The following is a 16,290-nucleotide window of genomic DNA, read 5'->3' as shown; positions in this document are numbered from 1 at the left end:
GCGCGAAGCATCAGCATCCCCAGGTCAGCAGGATGCAGACATAACCGGAAGGATGCTGCGAGTCGGGAGGAAGTCGTGCCGATTGTGTCTTTTGACGCCGTGACACTTTGCGCCCTTTTTTCTCTTGGTGTCAAATACCATTGTTTCCACTATGTTCCCATCCTGTTACTCCAAACCTGCAGACAGCGGAGGCAAGAGGAGCTCCGTCGCTAAGCTGCTGCTGGGAGTTTTCGTGGTGTATATGCTGCACACCGCCTGGCTGCTGTACGGCTTCCTCAACACCAAACCCTGCTATGGAGGCAAGGGAGAGCCCTGCATTACTTCCTACCTGGCTGCCAAACCCAGACTGCAGGTTAGTACAGGCTTTTTTTTCTTCTTAATTGATCAAATCATGATGGAAAATATATGAAAATCAAGCAATTTCTTTTAGCACAACAAACAATACTGTTCATCTTCTTATGTAACATTTCTCTGCATAAAGCTCTTTTCCATGAAAATTAGACACTTAGCTTCCTCTGTTTATCAGACATATAATTAAGTTGAAAAAAACAACAACTAAGAAATGTTATCTACCTATAATAGATTAAATTTAGCTTTGAATCACAAAATGTGTAAAGTGTCTGATTTATACTGTGTACAGGTAAATGTTTCTCTGTAGAATAATCAGTCTGACTTCAGCACCCATGATAGTTATATTTTTTGCTCTTGTTTAGTTTTAAATCACATTTTTTCCCACTATATGCCCTTTTATTCAGATGAGTGTCTTTACCTGCCTTGTGCCAGATAACAGCCAACTCACCCTCGCTCTCAGAGTTGACCTCTTTGACCCTCACTCTACGTTTGAGAGGTGGGTTTGACACAACAGAGCTTTCATAGCCACATAATATTTTACAATATTTTGTAAACCGCACATTTCAGTATCCTTTATTGGGATTGTATGTAAATAAATAAACTAACACAAAGTCGTATATATTTGTGAACTGAAATGGAAAAGGATGCATGGTTTCAACATTTTGCACAAATTAAAATCTTAAAATTTTTTCAGCTTTGTGCGAATATTTTTATTGAACCCCCTTTTTGAGCCTTTTAACAGCCAGCCTGTCAGTCTCATTGGTTACACTGGGTTTTATTTTGGGTTATCACAGTAAAAGGGGCTCATTATAAATTCATACTGCAGAACAGAGGATTTTCTTAGTGAAAAAACAGAAACATTCTACTTTCTTTCAGTTTCTATCATATAAATAAGATCAAAATGAAAGACACTGACTCAAGAGATGAAAATTTTCAAGGGGTGTAAATACGTTAACCCATAATTTTTGAACTTTGTATACAAAATCATGTTTTTTTTAAATTATTATTTAAAAAGGATCTATATCCCACAAACAGCAGGATGTCTCAATGTTTCTCCAGACAGGTGAGCGTCTCTCTGCCAGAGGAGACTCAGAATAATGGCTCTCTGTACGCAGTTGTTTATGTTCACAAAGCCGGTATTTCACCCCTGGAGGACCGGAGAGAAGTCCACTACGCTGCTCATCTCACCACATACATCACTCCTCCACGCACAAAAGGCCAGAAGGCCTCAATGAAGGTACCTCCTGGTGATGGTGTCCAATACCGTGTCCCAGTTCAACCGTATGTCACCGTGGCTTTGCCAGAAATCAGATATCTTTGTATTTCCACCAGAAGCGTGAACCTCAAAGGCCTGTGTCGCACTGGAGACCGCACCTGTCCATCACTGTGATGTCAGAGGAGTTCAGCTTCAGCAAGGCGGGGCTTCCCAGTGATGTGCGACGATACATGAGGATGTAAGTGAGCAGGATTCACTGCTGCCGCACATGCTGGTTACTGCAGCGATGGAAAAACCAGGGCATCAGAAATGAAGCTTCTCCTGTTAATAAATAAATCATGAACATTGGAGTTTTCATTCAGCCCTGGAAGCCAATAGGTCTTGAAGAAACACATAGTCATCATTTATTGGATGGAAGGAGCATAACTGTATTTCGAGATTTCATTTAGGCACAAACATCCAGAAAGACAGGTGACATGAAAATGTATTTGTTGTTTAGAGAAACAAAACAAAATTCACAAGCTAAGCTGCAAAAGAACAAGAATAGTGAAGTAAAGGACTTTAGAGAAACAATTTGATTAAAAAATGGCAACCAGGGATGAAAGAACAAGCAATGAAACATTAAAGCTAATTCTTAACAACCAATAACAAGACGTCCGCAGAAATATACAGAAATCCTAGAATTAGCAAAGACATAGATCCATAACTCTAATAATTTTTGTTGTTGTTGAAGAAATAGAACATACTAACCCAAGTTCTTTTTCAGCTCATACTGTCTGTAAAGTATTTTGAGTCTTTCACACTTTCTTACAACCTTCCTTCTTTCTCTTCTCTGCTCGCAGATCCCAGGAGGGCAGACGGATGACGTATCTGCCTCTGTTGCTGGTCAATGAGCTCACCTGCAGAGTCAAAGACCTCATGGTAGGACGGCGACCCACACAGGTTCTTATAGGATCAAACATGTTGGTGTTTGATCCGATTCCACACCCTTGTTCATGTTCAGGAGATCAACAGCAGCAGCAGTGTGCAGCTCCCTCTAACTGTGTCCTATGAAGGAATCTCTCTGAGGACGTTCAGGTTTTGGATCCACCTGCATGACATAGTTTATTCCCTCCGACAGTTTGGTGAGCCGGGGTGCACGTTGTGTTTTCCTAAGATATGAAATGAGGCTGTTGATGCAGCTGAAAATCATTTCATGTGTAATAAATTGCTCTGCATTTCTCGACAGGTTTCACCGAGGAGAATATTGATGAGATTAAAGAGACTTTGATAGGATCCAACCTTTACCTGCTAGTGCTGACTGCACTCATCACATCTCTACAAGTAAGAGCACACAACATAAGTGCAGAAGAATGCCTTTGATAGAATGCTTCATGCACTTTGAGCTTGTTCAAATTAAATCCCGTTACAGTAAACTCAGCTTTATTGTTACTGTGATTTTAGATGATGGACCAACACAACGTAGTGTGTGACTGAGAAGCCGAGAAATTTCCAAAATCTTTCACTAAGCAAAATCTGAAAAGTGTGGCAGGCATTTGTATTCAGCATCAGATTAGTTTGCTTGTGACTTGTTCTACAAATCAACATCACAGTGTTGAGAATTACTGGAAAAAATATTTACTTTCCTTCAACTTCACATTTCTCTGACTTTTTCTTGACCTACTGCATGAAATCCCAATAAAATACATCAAGGTGTGTGGTAGTAAATATGACAAAAAGAGAAAATGTTTCAGAGGAATAAATATTTTTGAAAGGCATTGACAGATACGTCTGAGGACTAGTATTTTAACTCTTATATATTCTAAATAAATGTAACAGCCAATAGTATGCCTGTTCTAATTAACCGCAATAACTTTCTAATTTGCAGCTCATTTGTGAATTTCTGGCTCTGAAAAATGACGTATGCTCATGGGCGAAAAAGAAGAGCATGGTGGGAATGTCGAGGAAGTCAGGTCATTTTTGTCTTCTTGTCCATATTAGAAACATTCCTCTGACCAAACATCGACTGTAACTGAACCACCTCATCGTTTCCTCTGTTCCATTTCCAGTTTTGTGGCGCTGTCTCGGCACTTTGCTGATTTTCCTCCACCTGTTGGAGGAGACCAGCCTGCTGGTGCTCCTTCCTGTCGGACTGGGAGCGTGTGTAGAGGTACTCGCCATGACCGGTTCCTTCAAACTAAAAATGGCTAAATCAAAGTAAAGCATCCTGAACTCAATAATCCTTCATCCCACCAGGTGTGGAAGGTGTTTAAAGTGTTTAAGATCCAGCTAAGCAGGCGGTTTTATGTAAGCGTGCCGTTTTAGCTAAGCAATATTTCACGTTTAAATGTTTTGAGCCTCTGAAAGCTCCAAGCCGCCTCTCTTATCTTATCGCAGACAAACAAGCTGGATGAAGAGGAGCGAAAGACGGTGGAGTACGACATGCAGGTGATTTAAATAGTCTCTCTGAGCTCAGAGTTAATGATGTGCCTCAAGCTCTGTTTGATTTCAGTGCTTTGTGCTATTTCCCCTGCAGGCCTCCAGATACTTGTCCTACTTGGTGTATCCTCTGTGCATCAGCGGAGCCATTTTCTCTCTGGGCTACATATGCCAAAAGAAGTGAGCTCATTCAGAGATTCACCTGTCTGCTTGGATTCATAAGCATGAGGCCTCTTATCAGAAAACATGCGTCATTCCAGCTCTCACATAGATTTCTTTCCTTCGGGCTCTTTTGTTCAGCGGCGAAGCAAATTTAGAAGCAAACGACGAAGCAAACTTATTGCCAATTATTACCAATTTTCCAATTCAGATTTTAAAATCTGAATTGGAAAATTGGTGATAAGTTTGTTTTAGCAAACAGACTACATTTGTTGTACAAGTCTGAGGAACAATGAGTGCTCATTGTATTGACTGTGGTGTTATGTTGACAGCTACTATTCCTGGCTGGTCAACACCCTGGTCACTGGTGAGTTTCTTTACGTTTGTCCACAGACTGGCTCCTCCAAGTCAGATTTTTATGTCTAACATGTTTTCTAGATGCACGTCGTATTATGCATCGGATGTGTTGTGAGGATCATACCTTATGTGTCTGTATTTCCCCCAGGTGTGTATGCGCTTGGCTTCTTATCTATGGCTCCTCAGCTCTTCATCAACGACAAGGTCTGATAAACCAGAATCAACCAAAGTCGCATTTTCAATTTCCTCGTTAGCAGAAATCATGCAGCACAATTGTGACTAAATGATTCACAATTTAAATCAATTTATGCAAAGAACTGCAAGTTTTGCAGCACTTTGCATAAGAATTCACACTTCTTGAATTTCTTATCGCTTTACAACCTCAAACTTGTTTTCTTGGGGTTTAATGTGACTAAACCCTCAACTTAATAAGCAGAAGGAAAAATAACTATTAAAAGTATGGATTTGTATTCAGCCGGCCAGAGCGAAGAGCATGCTTTGCTCTCGTTGCGGTTGTCAGAAATAATTCCAGGAAAATACACCAAAGTCTGTGGTTGTAACATTGTAGAAAGTGAAAAAAAAATCAAGAGGTATGATTTTTCAGCAAGGTACTGTAAAATTACTGTAATAAAGTGAAGACTAACATGTTTTTTTTGGCTGTCTAACAGTTGAAGTCTGTGAGCCACCTGCAGGGGGCAGTGTTGATGTACAGAGTGAGCACCTCCTTCATTTCCTATTACTAAAACATGCTGGCTACAAAGGCCAGAATGATGCACCTTTGAAATTCAACTTTTCAAAAGGTATAAATAATCTGCTTTCCTCACCAGGGGGTGAACACACTGATTTCAGATCTGTGCGCCTGCGCTTCCTTCTTCTCCTCATCCGTTCCTTTCACCTCCTCGCATCAGCTGTCCTGCTTCAGAGATGAGCTCCTCTTCCTCCTGTACCTCTTCCAGCGAAGGTAACCCTGACGTGGTTCAGCACAAACACAGAGAGCAAACTGTGGAAGAACCAGGAACTAGAACCGCATATGATGAAAGATATATATTTTTTGATTGTACTCCATATGAATGGATTATTGTGTAATGATTTCCCGCTGGCCTGTGTCATTTTCACCAGACGTTACTCTTCAGTTCCTAAAAGAAGAGAGAGTGTTTCCAAGAAAGTGAAGACGCAGTGAATGAGAAGGACAAGCGGACACGTTGAAGAGCCAGTGGACAACACCGCAGACGGCCCATCTATCTCCGTTCAGCTGGGACCGATCGACCTCAGAGACGGGAACAAGAAAGGAAACCTCCACCTGGCGGTGACAGACTGATCTGAGACCTGCGGTTTTTGCTTCTGGCTCTCCACGTCTGCATTTGCAGAGCTGATGCTTTTGGTTTTTTAGTTAAACTTCCATTTTACTGCTGAAAAGAGTGAACACAGTCATGTAGAGAGGTTTTATCTTTTGTTTCCCTCCAGCTCCATCGGTGGCATCGGTTCACCTCCTGTAGAGTTCTTGAATTTTGCTGTGGTGGTGTTGTAACACATCAAGTATTATTGAAACAATCACCTTTGGTTTTAAATAGTAATCTCATAAACTGAGCCACTCTGGACTCTTCAAAGTTTAGACAGAACAAGGTATCATCTGTCATCGTTTCCTTTCTTGATGAGTAAGCACTTGCATTTGTGTTATTGTCATGTAAAATTCCAATAAAATATGTTAAAGTTTGAGCTTGTTTGCTTTAGCTGAATTTAATTGTTTGTTGTTTTCCTCAGTTTGGGGAAAAGTTACAGAGGAACAAGAACCTCTGGGCCTGATTATGTAATGGATGGATGGAACAGAATGAGAGGGAATGTGCACGTCTGTGTGGGAAGGCAGGAAATTGTCCAACTGGTTTCTTGGTTTGTTTACATGTAAAACAAATGAATGTCTGCATGGCATCGCTTTGACACTCCGCTCCAGGACACCGTTTCTTGGTAAATTCTTGAAAAGTGTGTTGTGCACACGTCTGCAGTACGGCGACTGCAACCGCTCATCTGGAAAATAAACAGGAGACCTGAATGAGAGACGAGCCTGCTAAAAGGGCGACATAATCACAAGAGCTGTTAAATCTCAATGGCTTAATAATTCAAGTCATTGAAAAGTTACCGTCAAATAATGCCAAAGGTTTTCACTTCTGATTTGAATATTTACCCTTAGGTGTTCTTGAATTGCAGAAATTAAAGTTAGACGACAACAATAATCCCCATATGTGACTGGCAGCCGGTGAATAAAAGGCAAGTATCTATGAAACCACAACCAACTTCAAGGAATGTCCTTCACAATGAGGCAACCTTTGGCTTGATGCCACCATGGTGGCTGGAGTGGGAGGATCTGCTTCAGCTGCTTGTTTTAAAGCAAACACCTGAAACGACACAAACACAAGGAGCTGAACACAACACGTTTGACCGCAGACTGCAAACTTTAACATCAAAAGATGTTACTTAGTTTTGTGATTCTCTTCTTCCTCTTCTCTCCAGGTATGTCTCTGAATAATCATTATGCACAAAGTGAAAATAGGTTAAGACGAGTAGTTCATGAGCAGGAATGAGAAATAATCCTCAAAGACGACTGTAACATTTGATGCACAGAACTTACTGTAAAATGCAGGTATAGAGTAGCTACCAGCATTCTGGACTTTTTTTTACTGAGACTTTCCATAATTTGTTACTTGGATTGGATTGATTTAAGGAAAAGTCTCTTCATCTGGTGATTTGAAAGTAAAAAAAAAAACAAACAAAACAAAACGATCTCACCTGACATTTCTGTCATTGTTTTTGCCTTGGTAGGCCTTAAGCTTCACAGTTTATTTTGGATCTTTCCTGGTGTCAGTTTTCCACAACATGCTGTTCAATGTCTGTCATGAGAAAACAAGGTGTTCAAATATTCTTGTAATTTGAAATATTCTTATACATTTGTTCTGCTTTTGCTTCCCCGCCACACACACTTCCTTGTTTCAGATCAAACCTGTTCTCATATCAGATAAACAGAAAAAAAAGAAAGCGTAGTTTTCAAATTAGTATTCATTTATTAAAAAGAAAAAAACCCCTGCAAATCAAGCCCACTCTTTGTAAAGGAATAACTGCTGCCCTGGTAACTTCATGTGATTAACCACAATTTTAGGTAAAATTTTCCTAGCTACTTTAATTGGCTAATTAATGTACCGAATTGGCTACATTAATTGGCTAATTAATACATAGGAAATTAGTATTAAATTAAAAAAATTAAATTAGAATTAGTACATAGGAAAGCATGGAGCTGCTTCATACTAGCTGGCAGCTAGCTTGAAACAGGCTAAAATACCTCAAACAGAAGCACATCATGCCCAGAAATCTAATAACAACAACATCAGAAGTAAAGTCACTGACATCTATCAGCCTGCAAAGTGTTATAAAAAACATATTCAAGGCTGTAGCATTTCAGTGAACCACACTGAAAACCGCTATTAGCAAACGAGGAAAGCAGAACTGGTGCATTATTCAAGAGCTTGTGGCATTTTCCGTTCACATTTACTTTGGCTGGATGAACGTAAGACTGAAGGAATAATGGAAATCAGGATGTAGGTGGGACAAAGTCTGTAAATTCAAGTAATGTAACATTATTAATGTTTTTCATGCTTTTTAAGACCTGAAAAATGCCTACATTGAATTCCACAGTGTGTTACTTCATGTGTCTTTACTTAAGGACCAAGCTGTTTTTAAAGGCAGATAAAGTTCATCTGTGGAAAATTGATACAAAAAAATAAATTCAGCCATTGAAAAAAGTTGGAAAGACCTTGAGGAAACCAGAGGAACTATTGAACAAAGTCACTTTAAATAACTTGAGGCAAGACTGACTTCTTGGAAACAAAGCATTAAGGAATGAAGGATGACTCAGGATTTGTTTACAGCTTTTTACATAATCAGGTCTGACAGCTGGGAGGAGAGCTGTCAAACTAGACACAGTGAATGGATCGCATGTGAAATGTCCAAACTACACCTGCAATTCTTTATTGTCCAGTCATTAGATTCAGAATTTAACTTCTCACTTGTTCAAGAGGACATAACTCCAGTTTGAAACAGTTTTGTTTAAACATTAGGATTAAATGCTCAGAGCAATGCTTCAATCTGATAACTCTCAAGGCGAGCAGGACTACAAACAAAACCGAAATTGCGTATTAAACCAGCTGGCCTCACCAGTTTCAGCATTGCTGTCAATGTTTTCAAGGAACTTTATTTCAAGGAACTTTCTTTCTTGTTTAAATATCAAACCTGGGGTCAAGAAGACTTTCATCTAGAAAACAGAAACCAAGATTTGCAGATACAGGACAGAAAAAGTGGGGAATTACTTTACCCTTTCCTTTTGTTGAATACTGAAATGAAAATAAATGAAAATCTCCATTTTGTTTCTTGTGATGCCTTTCACCATTCCTGGAATATTATTCCATCATTAATCTGGCTTTATCTCTGGTTTCTGTCCAGCAACGTCTCTGCAGTGCTACGTGTGCGGCTCCACCACCACCAATGAAGAATGCAACCAGAACAGGCAGAAGTGTCAGCAGCCGCTCGACACCTGCATGACCATCGTGGACACTTTGGGTAATAATAAACACACCTTTACAGTGCCTCGCTAAACTAGTCAAACCCTTTGAACTTTCTGTCCCCCACCACGTCACAGACCTAAAATTTCAACACATTTTGAAAAAAATTTAAAGTAGGGCTTGACTTTGACGTCAACAAATTCTTATATGGGTCCACATTTCAACTGGAACCCTTGATTTTGACCCCTGGATGTAATGTGCGGTGTTAAGTTTTGATCTTACCATTTGCCATGTCCCCGCTTTGGGTCGAGGCACATTTTCTGGGTGAATGCCTCATCGATAATCGAGGATTTTCCCACCCGAGATGTGGCCGTTTTGCCCAGCTGGTCGGTTTAGGTTGATCTCAGTGGTCTTGACAGTTGTGCCACAATCTCTCCATCTTCAGATGAACTAAACAAAGCTTTGTGAGGTCTTCAAAGTTTGTTTTATAAACCATCCCAGCTTTAAACTTCTCCATTTCTGTTGTGTTCATTGGTCTTCATGACGACCTTAGTTCACTAATCTTTTCTAATAAATCTCTAAGGGTATTCACAGAACAGCTGGGTTTAAATGAGATATATTTGAACTGAATTGGACAATTTTTGTTAGGTATATTCTGAAGGTGGTGAGTTGCTATTACTTTTGTTTTTGTAGTATTACAAAAAAGGAGATAAAAACAAAAGCAAAAAAACATACTTTGCTTACTACTTTGCATTGACCTATCACATAAAATCCCAGTACAATAAAGTGAAATTTGTGGTTTCAATGTGACAAATCTGCATAGTATATGCATCACCTGTGTGCATGAGGAGGTTGCTGTAGTAACAGCTTCATGTGTTGTTCAGGTAACATGAAAGCCATCGTGAAGCAGTGCGCCAGCAGCTCCACATGCAAGGGGGCGGCCTCCACCGCCTCGGTGGACGCAGACGGAAACGGAAACACCGTCAACTGCTGCAGCTACGACATGTGCAACCGGAGCACGGCGGACTCTGTTCACTCACACGCGGCGCTGCTGCTGCTTCTAACTGGAGGCGTTTTGCTGCTGCTAACGCACTGAGGCCAGCCTAAAAAAATAAAAAATAAATCATGTAAATACTGTAAATCTATAAAGATTTATTTTATGTGTATATATTCTAAGATTTATTACAAGTACAGCTGTAAAATTAGTGTGGATCATCCTTCATTCCTTATTTATGAGAGACATTCATTAAAATGGGAATGTGGCAAAAAAACACTAATTGTTGCAACTGAATGAAATAAAAAAAAATAAAATAAAATCAGACCACTGACAGCAAAATCCAACCAGTTTTCATCTCAACATTATTTTATTTTCCCTCCTATTTAACAAGATGGCAGATTCAGCCAAGAAGACAAAATAAAAACCAGTGTTTACCATTACGGGTTCTGTACAATTCATCAGTGATACACACCAGTATAGCTTACAATATACCAACATGAGCAGAATTACGCAACAACACTGAGATAAAATAGTTTCTGATGATTCTTTTTTTTTTTTTCCTTTTGTCATATGCGTATGTTCTGAAATATTTTAATCCACGTCGGACTCAAATGTTCGATCTCCTTTCATTGCTGGTTGAACATGAGACGAACATTTGAGTTTATTTGGATTAAATCCATCAAAACAAGTGTTTATTTTTTTTTCTTTTAGGTGCTGTGCAAATATGCTCTTCTCCTTACCAGTATATCATGCTACACCAGTACGGTGGCCAGGATGTTTCCTGTCGTCACGCTGCAGGTGATCAGCGCAACAAGTTTCCGGTCCGCATTTTCTCGCGGTTATATTTGTTTACCTGTGAGACCGTTGCCAGGAGGGGCATTTTTAAAGTGTTGCACCTGACAGAAACAAGGGGCTCACAAAGGTTCTGGGTGTTGGTTTGGTTTTGGCCCAGCAAAGTGCAGGTTTGGTGCCGCTGAGAGGGTGATCGGAAACACGACGGCGTTAACGCGGGTTTTCCCGTGAGGAACAGCTGTAGTGGGAGTAAATATCAGGAGGGAGTAAAGAGGAGTAGATGCCTTACTTACATAAATAGGTTAAGTCTAACTTATTTCACCGTTTCTGCTCATCCCTCTTTCCTGGGATTGAAGTTACAGGAAGAAGAACGTCACTGCTTCAAAAACAACATGTAAAACCATGGAGCCAGCCAGCCAACGAAAAGGAAAGAATAGAATAGAATAAACAGGGAAGCTGAAAGTGTCCTGGAAGTGGTGGCGTGTCACCCAGACAGGATTGAATTCTTCACATTTAGAGTCTTTAAAACCAGCTCAGAGATGAGCGGAGGAAGACCGGTGAGAAGCAAAGAGTCAGTCAAACAGAGGCGAAGGAAGAGGACAGTGTGCCGTTTCTCCAGAAAGTCCTGAATGGTGAATTCCTGTTCCTCCCTCTGTCTCCTCTGTAATTTGAGTTTATAAATAAAAGCTGGTGAGACAGAGGAAACACAGGAGAAGACGGCAGGCTGCTGTTCCAGAGCAAACCCCGTCTCTCTCTTGTCGAAAACGTCCGTATAAAGCAACATCTGGGACCGAATCAGAGCAGAAAATATCTCTGAGGTCTTATCTGCCAGCTTTCTGTTTTCGCCGATTGGAAAGTTCAAAACCGAGGCTGAAAACTTCCGACTGACTTCAACAAAACGCTCACAGACGGCTGCTGGCTGAAGTCCACTCCCTCTGTTTGGTTTCACAGAGATATGTTTCAGATTAATCACAGTCCAACCAGCCCTTCCCCCTGATGACAGCAGCTCAAGCTTAAAAATCTCTCCCATGATAGTGTTTTGATACCGTTGTAAGCTTTTATAAACCTTCACATCCAGCTTAAAAATCAACTTGGGTCACCTTCTCTCCCAGGGGAGCAGCCAAGTCTCTGATTCAGGAAGTGTTTCTGCTCTGATCTTTTGTTAAATAAAGTCACAGTGGTTAAAGTAGGACTGAGGAAAGTGATTGAACCAGAGTGCAGCCATTGTCCACTCCGGCTGCCACCGCTGCCGTTTGCTCTGAGGACTGACACACACAAGGTATCCACGAGTCTCCAGTTCTCCAACAGAAACCATAGAGGCGCTCGGTCTCCTGTAGAGGGGGCTAGTGAGGGCGGGAGTGGGCCATCATCCTCAGCCGCGACTGGTCGATGACGTCCAAGAGGTTCTTGGCGTCGACGGCGAGAGCGTGAGCCGCTGTCAGCATCTGCTTCTTGTAGTCTTGCTGGAGGCTAAGATGAAATAAAAAAAAAAAGAAAAAAGAGTTTTTATTGGTGGAAATCCATGATAATATTAATGATAATGTGTTGCCAGATAATTTAGTCTACATGGAGAAAAGCAATGTTGCCTCATCGGCATAAAAGTCAGAAATTCTGGACAGATTTCAGCTGTTCTTCATCTAGAGGGGAAGAATCATACCACCAACTTCAATTACATATAACAAAAGTATTTGCCACAAAAGTTTGAACCCGATGTAGATTTTCACTACAGTTCATAGAATTAATTTAATAACTCATTAAAGTACTGCAACTTGTAGAGAATAGGACAATAAACTGTGCCAAGAATCCACACTGCACTTCTCTGCCAAAAGGAAATCGGTTTTGATGTTTCCTTCTCCTTTCAATTAATTAATGCTATGCTGGCGTTACCTTGTCATCACATATTGTTGGGCTAACTTCATCTTTCCAATCAGCTCTGCCAGGTCAGAGTTCAACAGCTTCTGGGCCATCTCGATCTGTTAAAGGCACAGAGCATTAAACCGTCTGACGCAGGTCACGTTTTCAGTCTGTCAGTGAAAGTGCAGCTGGCGTTTCCACCTCTCTGTGTGTGCTGGCTGGAAGTTGAGGTAGAGTCTCATCGACTGTGGCCAGTAACGTCCTCAGGGCCAGGCCCACATCCTGAAAACAGATTTGAAGACTCGTTAGGGTTATACTGAGAACATTAATTGAAGGGTTTACAAAAATGTAGATGTGTAGGAACTAATGGGCTTTTATGGAGGAAGTGAATCAGAAATCTATTAGAAAGTGAAACAGGTGGGTTGCGGCTCCGTCACCTTAACCATCGGGACGTATTCCTCTGGAGGAGCCGGCTGAATCTTGCTCGACATCTCAATCACAGCTTTGACCAATCCCGTCACGTTCTCATACACTTTGTCATTGGAGCGGTCCAGATTGGCGGTCGGGGGTGGGCTTATCTCCTGAGGCTGCAGCTAAACAAGAGCAAGGTAAAAAACAAAAAAAAAACAAACGAAACAATGAGCGGTCGCCTCACTGAAAGATGAAATATGAAGAAGAGGAATGAAATTATACAAAAACACACTAAAACGCTTCAAATTATTTATGTCTTTCTGATCTTTTTAAACAGTGTTCTGGATATTTTAATACATAGTATTAACTCTGAACCTGTTTTAGAAACTGTGAATGACATTTTCACAGATTTTATTGGACTAACAGTGCCCAGTTATATTTGTGGAACCACTAGGCCTGTCAAGGAGGAGTGGAGAATCATATATGGAGATTCTTACTAAAGGGCATTTTGAGAACAGCGGTACCTTTATTTCCTTTTGCAACGACTCCAAAGCAATCTTAGTGCTTAGTCTGGCATTTTAGACTCACTTTACGAACCACAGTTTACCTGAATTTAAAGTTTTCTAAAAACCAAACAGGCAGTGAAACTGCCTTTGTAGTTTGAAGATGCATTTAGTTAGTAAGTCAAAAACTAATGTAATGCAGGGTAACATGTTAAAATCAAAGTTAAAGCATGTCAATTAATCAATGTGAAATTTATTCACAGTTATCAAACTTTGCCATCTAGGACATACAGTCTCTGTCTGCTAAACTTAAAAGCAAGTTTGAGATGCAGAAGGATTTTAAAGGAGATATACTGAATGTTTTTATACACAGCTCCCTGTCTCTGCCACTAGATGGCGCTGTCACATCAGGTCTGTATGATGAACCAAATCTACAGTCTTAAAAACTTATTCCAATGCGCTGATAATGCAGTTCATCTATTGTATTTGGCAACCTGCTAATACAAGCATTTAATAAAAATGGAGACGTTATTTCCATACGTTTCATACCGAGTCACACTGTGTCAGTGCAGACACTCGTATTGCAGCTCTTGCATTTGTTTCACATTATTTTGTCAGACTGTTTTTTCGCTCTTCATAAATGTGTTTTCAGTGTTTTACAACTGAATGTTTAAAGTCTTTTTTGTTATTGACAGTCTGCTGTGAGGAAATGCAGCCTTGTCACAAAAAAAAGATAAATTATTTGCTTCAAGCAAATACTCAGTAATACCACGATAGCCAATATGAATAGCAATCGTAATCTTCGTTAAGCACAAGAACTAATCAAAATATGAAACAACCAAGAGACAAACTAAAATGTAATGGTTCAATAAGTGGCCATAAATTTTATTTTATTTTTTTAAATGGGTAAAAAGTAGGAGTAGTTTGGGTCAAACTGCCAACCTTTCTGACTCATCCAATAAAACAAGAAAAAAACTAATATTAATTGGCAACTAAAAAGGTTCCAAAGACAAAGAAAAATGAGATTTTTGTCAGCGAAAGTAAATTTCTTACAGAAGTGTTTTAAACCAGAGGTTTGTTAGGTTAAATCCACAAAAGTGAAAGTTAGTTTGGAGGGAAAACAACTAAAACTCGACTACACTACACACACACACACACACAGCAAGTAATGGAATGCACGTGTTATTAGTTAATAGTACAGAATGTGAGAGAAGTGAGACGAGATGTACAGTAAACACAGACAGTGTGCAGCTTACCCGCCAGGGCTAGGAGTCAACAGTAAGGAGGAGAAGGAAGGGAGAGACGGAGCAGCCAAAGATAATAAGATAAAAAAAAAAGGAAAATATTAACAGTTTTCAGCATTAAAAACATGCAATGTGTATATTTCAATCTTGCATATGTGCATGCTGCTGCAGTCATACAAGAGTAGAGATCGCATGCTCTTATGGTTATTATTTCTGCACCTTGACACCATCGTTGTAGCTGTCTACAGTGTTTAGACAAGCCAGACTACCCACTTGGCTCTGGGCCCCCGGTCGAGGAGGTTTTTTGGGGGGAACCACATGGTCTGCAAAAAAAAAAAACCCCCCAAAAAAACCCCAAAACAAAATAAAGTTACTCAGAAGTTCAAGGACAAATCTAAATGTGGTGACAAAAAAAGGGGAATAATCACTCTGCTGTGAAACTATTTTGAAGCAAAGCTTTCAGATCTGTGCTACTGAAGTTACAGAACAGTGTGATAACGCAGAGTCGTGCAAAAGTATTCAGACCCTCAAACCCTTACTGCAATATGTCATTTCACAACAACAAACATCAACATGTTACGTTTTGATGTGATGGACAATACAAAGCAGTTTATAACTGTGAAGTGGTGGAGAAATAATAAATAGTTTTCAAAGATTTCTACAAGTAAAACATAAGCTGTGGTATCCACTTGTATTGAGCCACCCTGTGTCATTTCTGTGCAGGACCAGAATAGGAAAAGGGAGGAATGGCAAAAGCTGTATATCAGAGGCTACATACTGTCAGAGGTGAGACAAGAGAGCTGAACAATAGTGGTTAGGTGAATTAAAGAAGCGTTCCCATTACCTGATTTGCCAACAGGCTGGTAAATGTGCTGGTTTCCTGTCTGCACAAAACAAGCAAAACATGGGGTTAGTGAGTGGACTGTCACTGACATAATAAGAGGCTCTGCAGGAAATTAAAAATGCGCTGGCCAAAGCCAGCCACGTCTGGAGGAGAAGAGAATCTTATTTAATGTTAATCACACGACAGCCGCTCTCGTTTTTGTGCGCGGAAAGTTTTCAGTCACCACACCGCAGGAGGGCCGCCTTTGTTTTCACTGCTGTGTGGTCTGTTCACGTTGGCTAGCGAAGCTATTCAGATTTATTATTCGCAGACGGCCCAAAAAACGTGCACACTTCATGAAAACTGCAACGTGTTCACAATAAACATATTTACGATGCATTTCTGAGGTTAAAAATCTTGTCAACTTGAGTTGCTTATGTTTGTTTTTTTAAAATCTGAACTTGGCATCTTTGTTTTCTCGTTGTGAGAAAACAGAACAGACGGCTTCAGAAGTGCTGGTGCCAACAGAGTGCCGGGGTTTGACAACCACCAACACCCAAAAATACAACACTACGGGCAATTTACACACACACACACACACACACACACACACACACACAC

General features: G+C 40.3%; 3 protein-coding genes and 1 long non-coding RNA gene across 20 annotated transcripts in view; 2 read left to right on the top strand and 2 right to left on the bottom strand.

Moving 5' to 3' along the window:
- The first annotated feature begins 9 nt into the window (after window positions 1-9).
- LOC103151181 (cleft lip and palate transmembrane protein 1-like protein) lies at window positions 10-6,217 on the top strand. Of its 2 annotated transcripts, none has more exons than XM_007571090.2 (17): window positions 10-352; window positions 756-847; window positions 1,411-1,576; window positions 1,684-1,805; window positions 2,410-2,488; window positions 2,571-2,691; window positions 2,796-2,890; window positions 3,435-3,519; window positions 3,616-3,716; window positions 3,803-3,853; window positions 3,944-3,994; window positions 4,083-4,165; window positions 4,477-4,511; window positions 4,650-4,705; window positions 5,170-5,214; window positions 5,329-5,462; window positions 5,621-6,217. In XM_007571090.2, exons 1-17 carry the CDS (start codon window positions 152-154, stop codon window positions 5,679-5,681), a joined length of 1,578 nt encoding a protein of 525 aa, XP_007571152.1. In that variant the 5' UTR covers window positions 10-151; the 3' UTR covers window positions 5,682-6,217. The 2 variants fall into 2 exon arrangements, with proteins under 2 accessions (XP_007571152.1, XP_007571151.1); XM_007571089.2 differs by having other exon boundaries at window positions 1,411-1,588.
- On the bottom strand, window positions 5,892-6,772 carry LOC107838532 (uncharacterized). The gene is made up of 2 exons (XR_001664617.1): window positions 6,681-6,772; window positions 5,892-6,523 (listed from the first exon to the last, which is right to left on the bottom strand). It is a non-coding gene; the product is annotated as an uncharacterized LOC107838532 (long non-coding RNA).
- On the top strand, window positions 6,749-10,386 carry LOC103151178 (prostate stem cell antigen-like). Its single transcript, XM_007571078.2, has 3 exons — window positions 6,749-7,006; window positions 8,987-9,103; window positions 9,930-10,386. Exons 1-3 carry the CDS (start codon window positions 6,964-6,966, stop codon window positions 10,139-10,141), a joined length of 372 nt encoding a protein of 123 aa, XP_007571140.1. The 5' UTR covers window positions 6,749-6,963; the 3' UTR covers window positions 10,142-10,386.
- A 216-nt stretch (window positions 10,387-10,602) lies between these two features.
- The window catches only part of LOC103151179 (focal adhesion kinase 1), a 59,367-nt gene continuing 53,679 nt past the window's right edge, over window positions 10,603-16,290 (bottom strand). For 13 of the 16 annotated variants that reach the window (XM_016681222.1, XM_016681223.1, XM_016681225.1 and 10 more), the window contains 7 exons: window positions 15,691-15,730; window positions 15,066-15,169; window positions 14,859-14,867; window positions 13,126-13,281; window positions 12,890-12,970; window positions 12,722-12,807; window positions 10,603-12,304 (listed from right to left, as the gene is read on the bottom strand). In XM_016681222.1, the coding sequence (XP_016536708.1) occupies window positions 12,178-12,304; window positions 12,722-12,807; window positions 12,890-12,970; window positions 13,126-13,281; window positions 14,859-14,867; window positions 15,066-15,169; window positions 15,691-15,730 (603 nt within the window). In that variant the 3' untranslated portion in view covers window positions 10,603-12,177. The remainder of the gene's footprint in view (window positions 12,305-12,721; window positions 12,808-12,889; window positions 12,971-13,125; window positions 13,282-14,858; window positions 14,868-15,065; window positions 15,170-15,690; window positions 15,731-16,290) is intronic. The other 3 variants (XM_016681217.1, XM_007571081.2, XM_007571088.2) reach the window with 1 other exon arrangement.

This window comes from Poecilia formosa, unplaced genomic scaffold, assembly GCF_000485575.1.
Source record: "Poecilia formosa unplaced genomic scaffold, Poecilia_formosa-5.1.2 Scaffold273, whole genome shotgun sequence".
NCBI lineage: Eukaryota > Metazoa > Chordata > Actinopteri > Cyprinodontiformes > Poeciliidae > Poecilia > Poecilia formosa.
Note: the sequence above shows the minus strand (reverse complement) of the source record. Positions and strands in the feature narration are given on the sequence as shown.

Excerpts from the sequence above, each read along its gene's own strand:
- LOC103151181 (XM_007571089.2), top strand. The coding sequence starts at position 152 with ATGTTCCCATCCTGTTACTCCAAACCTGCAGACAGCGGAGGCAAGAGG. Across the intron at positions 848-1,410 it reads CCTCACTCTACGTTTGAGAG|ACAGGTGAGCGTCTCTCTGC; the intron begins GTGGGTTTGACA and ends ATGTTTCTCCAG. Across the intron at positions 5,463-5,620 it reads CTGTACCTCTTCCAGCGAAG|ACGTTACTCTTCAGTTCCTA; the intron begins GTAACCCTGACG and ends CATTTTCACCAG.
- LOC103151178 (XM_007571078.2), top strand. The coding sequence starts at position 6,964 with ATGTTACTTAGTTTTGTGATTCTCTTCTTCCTCTTCTCTCCAG. Across the intron at positions 7,007-8,986 it reads CTTCTTCCTCTTCTCTCCAG|CAACGTCTCTGCAGTGCTAC; the intron begins GTATGTCTCTGA and ends GTTTCTGTCCAG. Across the intron at positions 9,104-9,929 it reads GACCATCGTGGACACTTTGG|GTAACATGAAAGCCATCGTG; the intron begins GTAATAATAAAC and ends TGTGTTGTTCAG.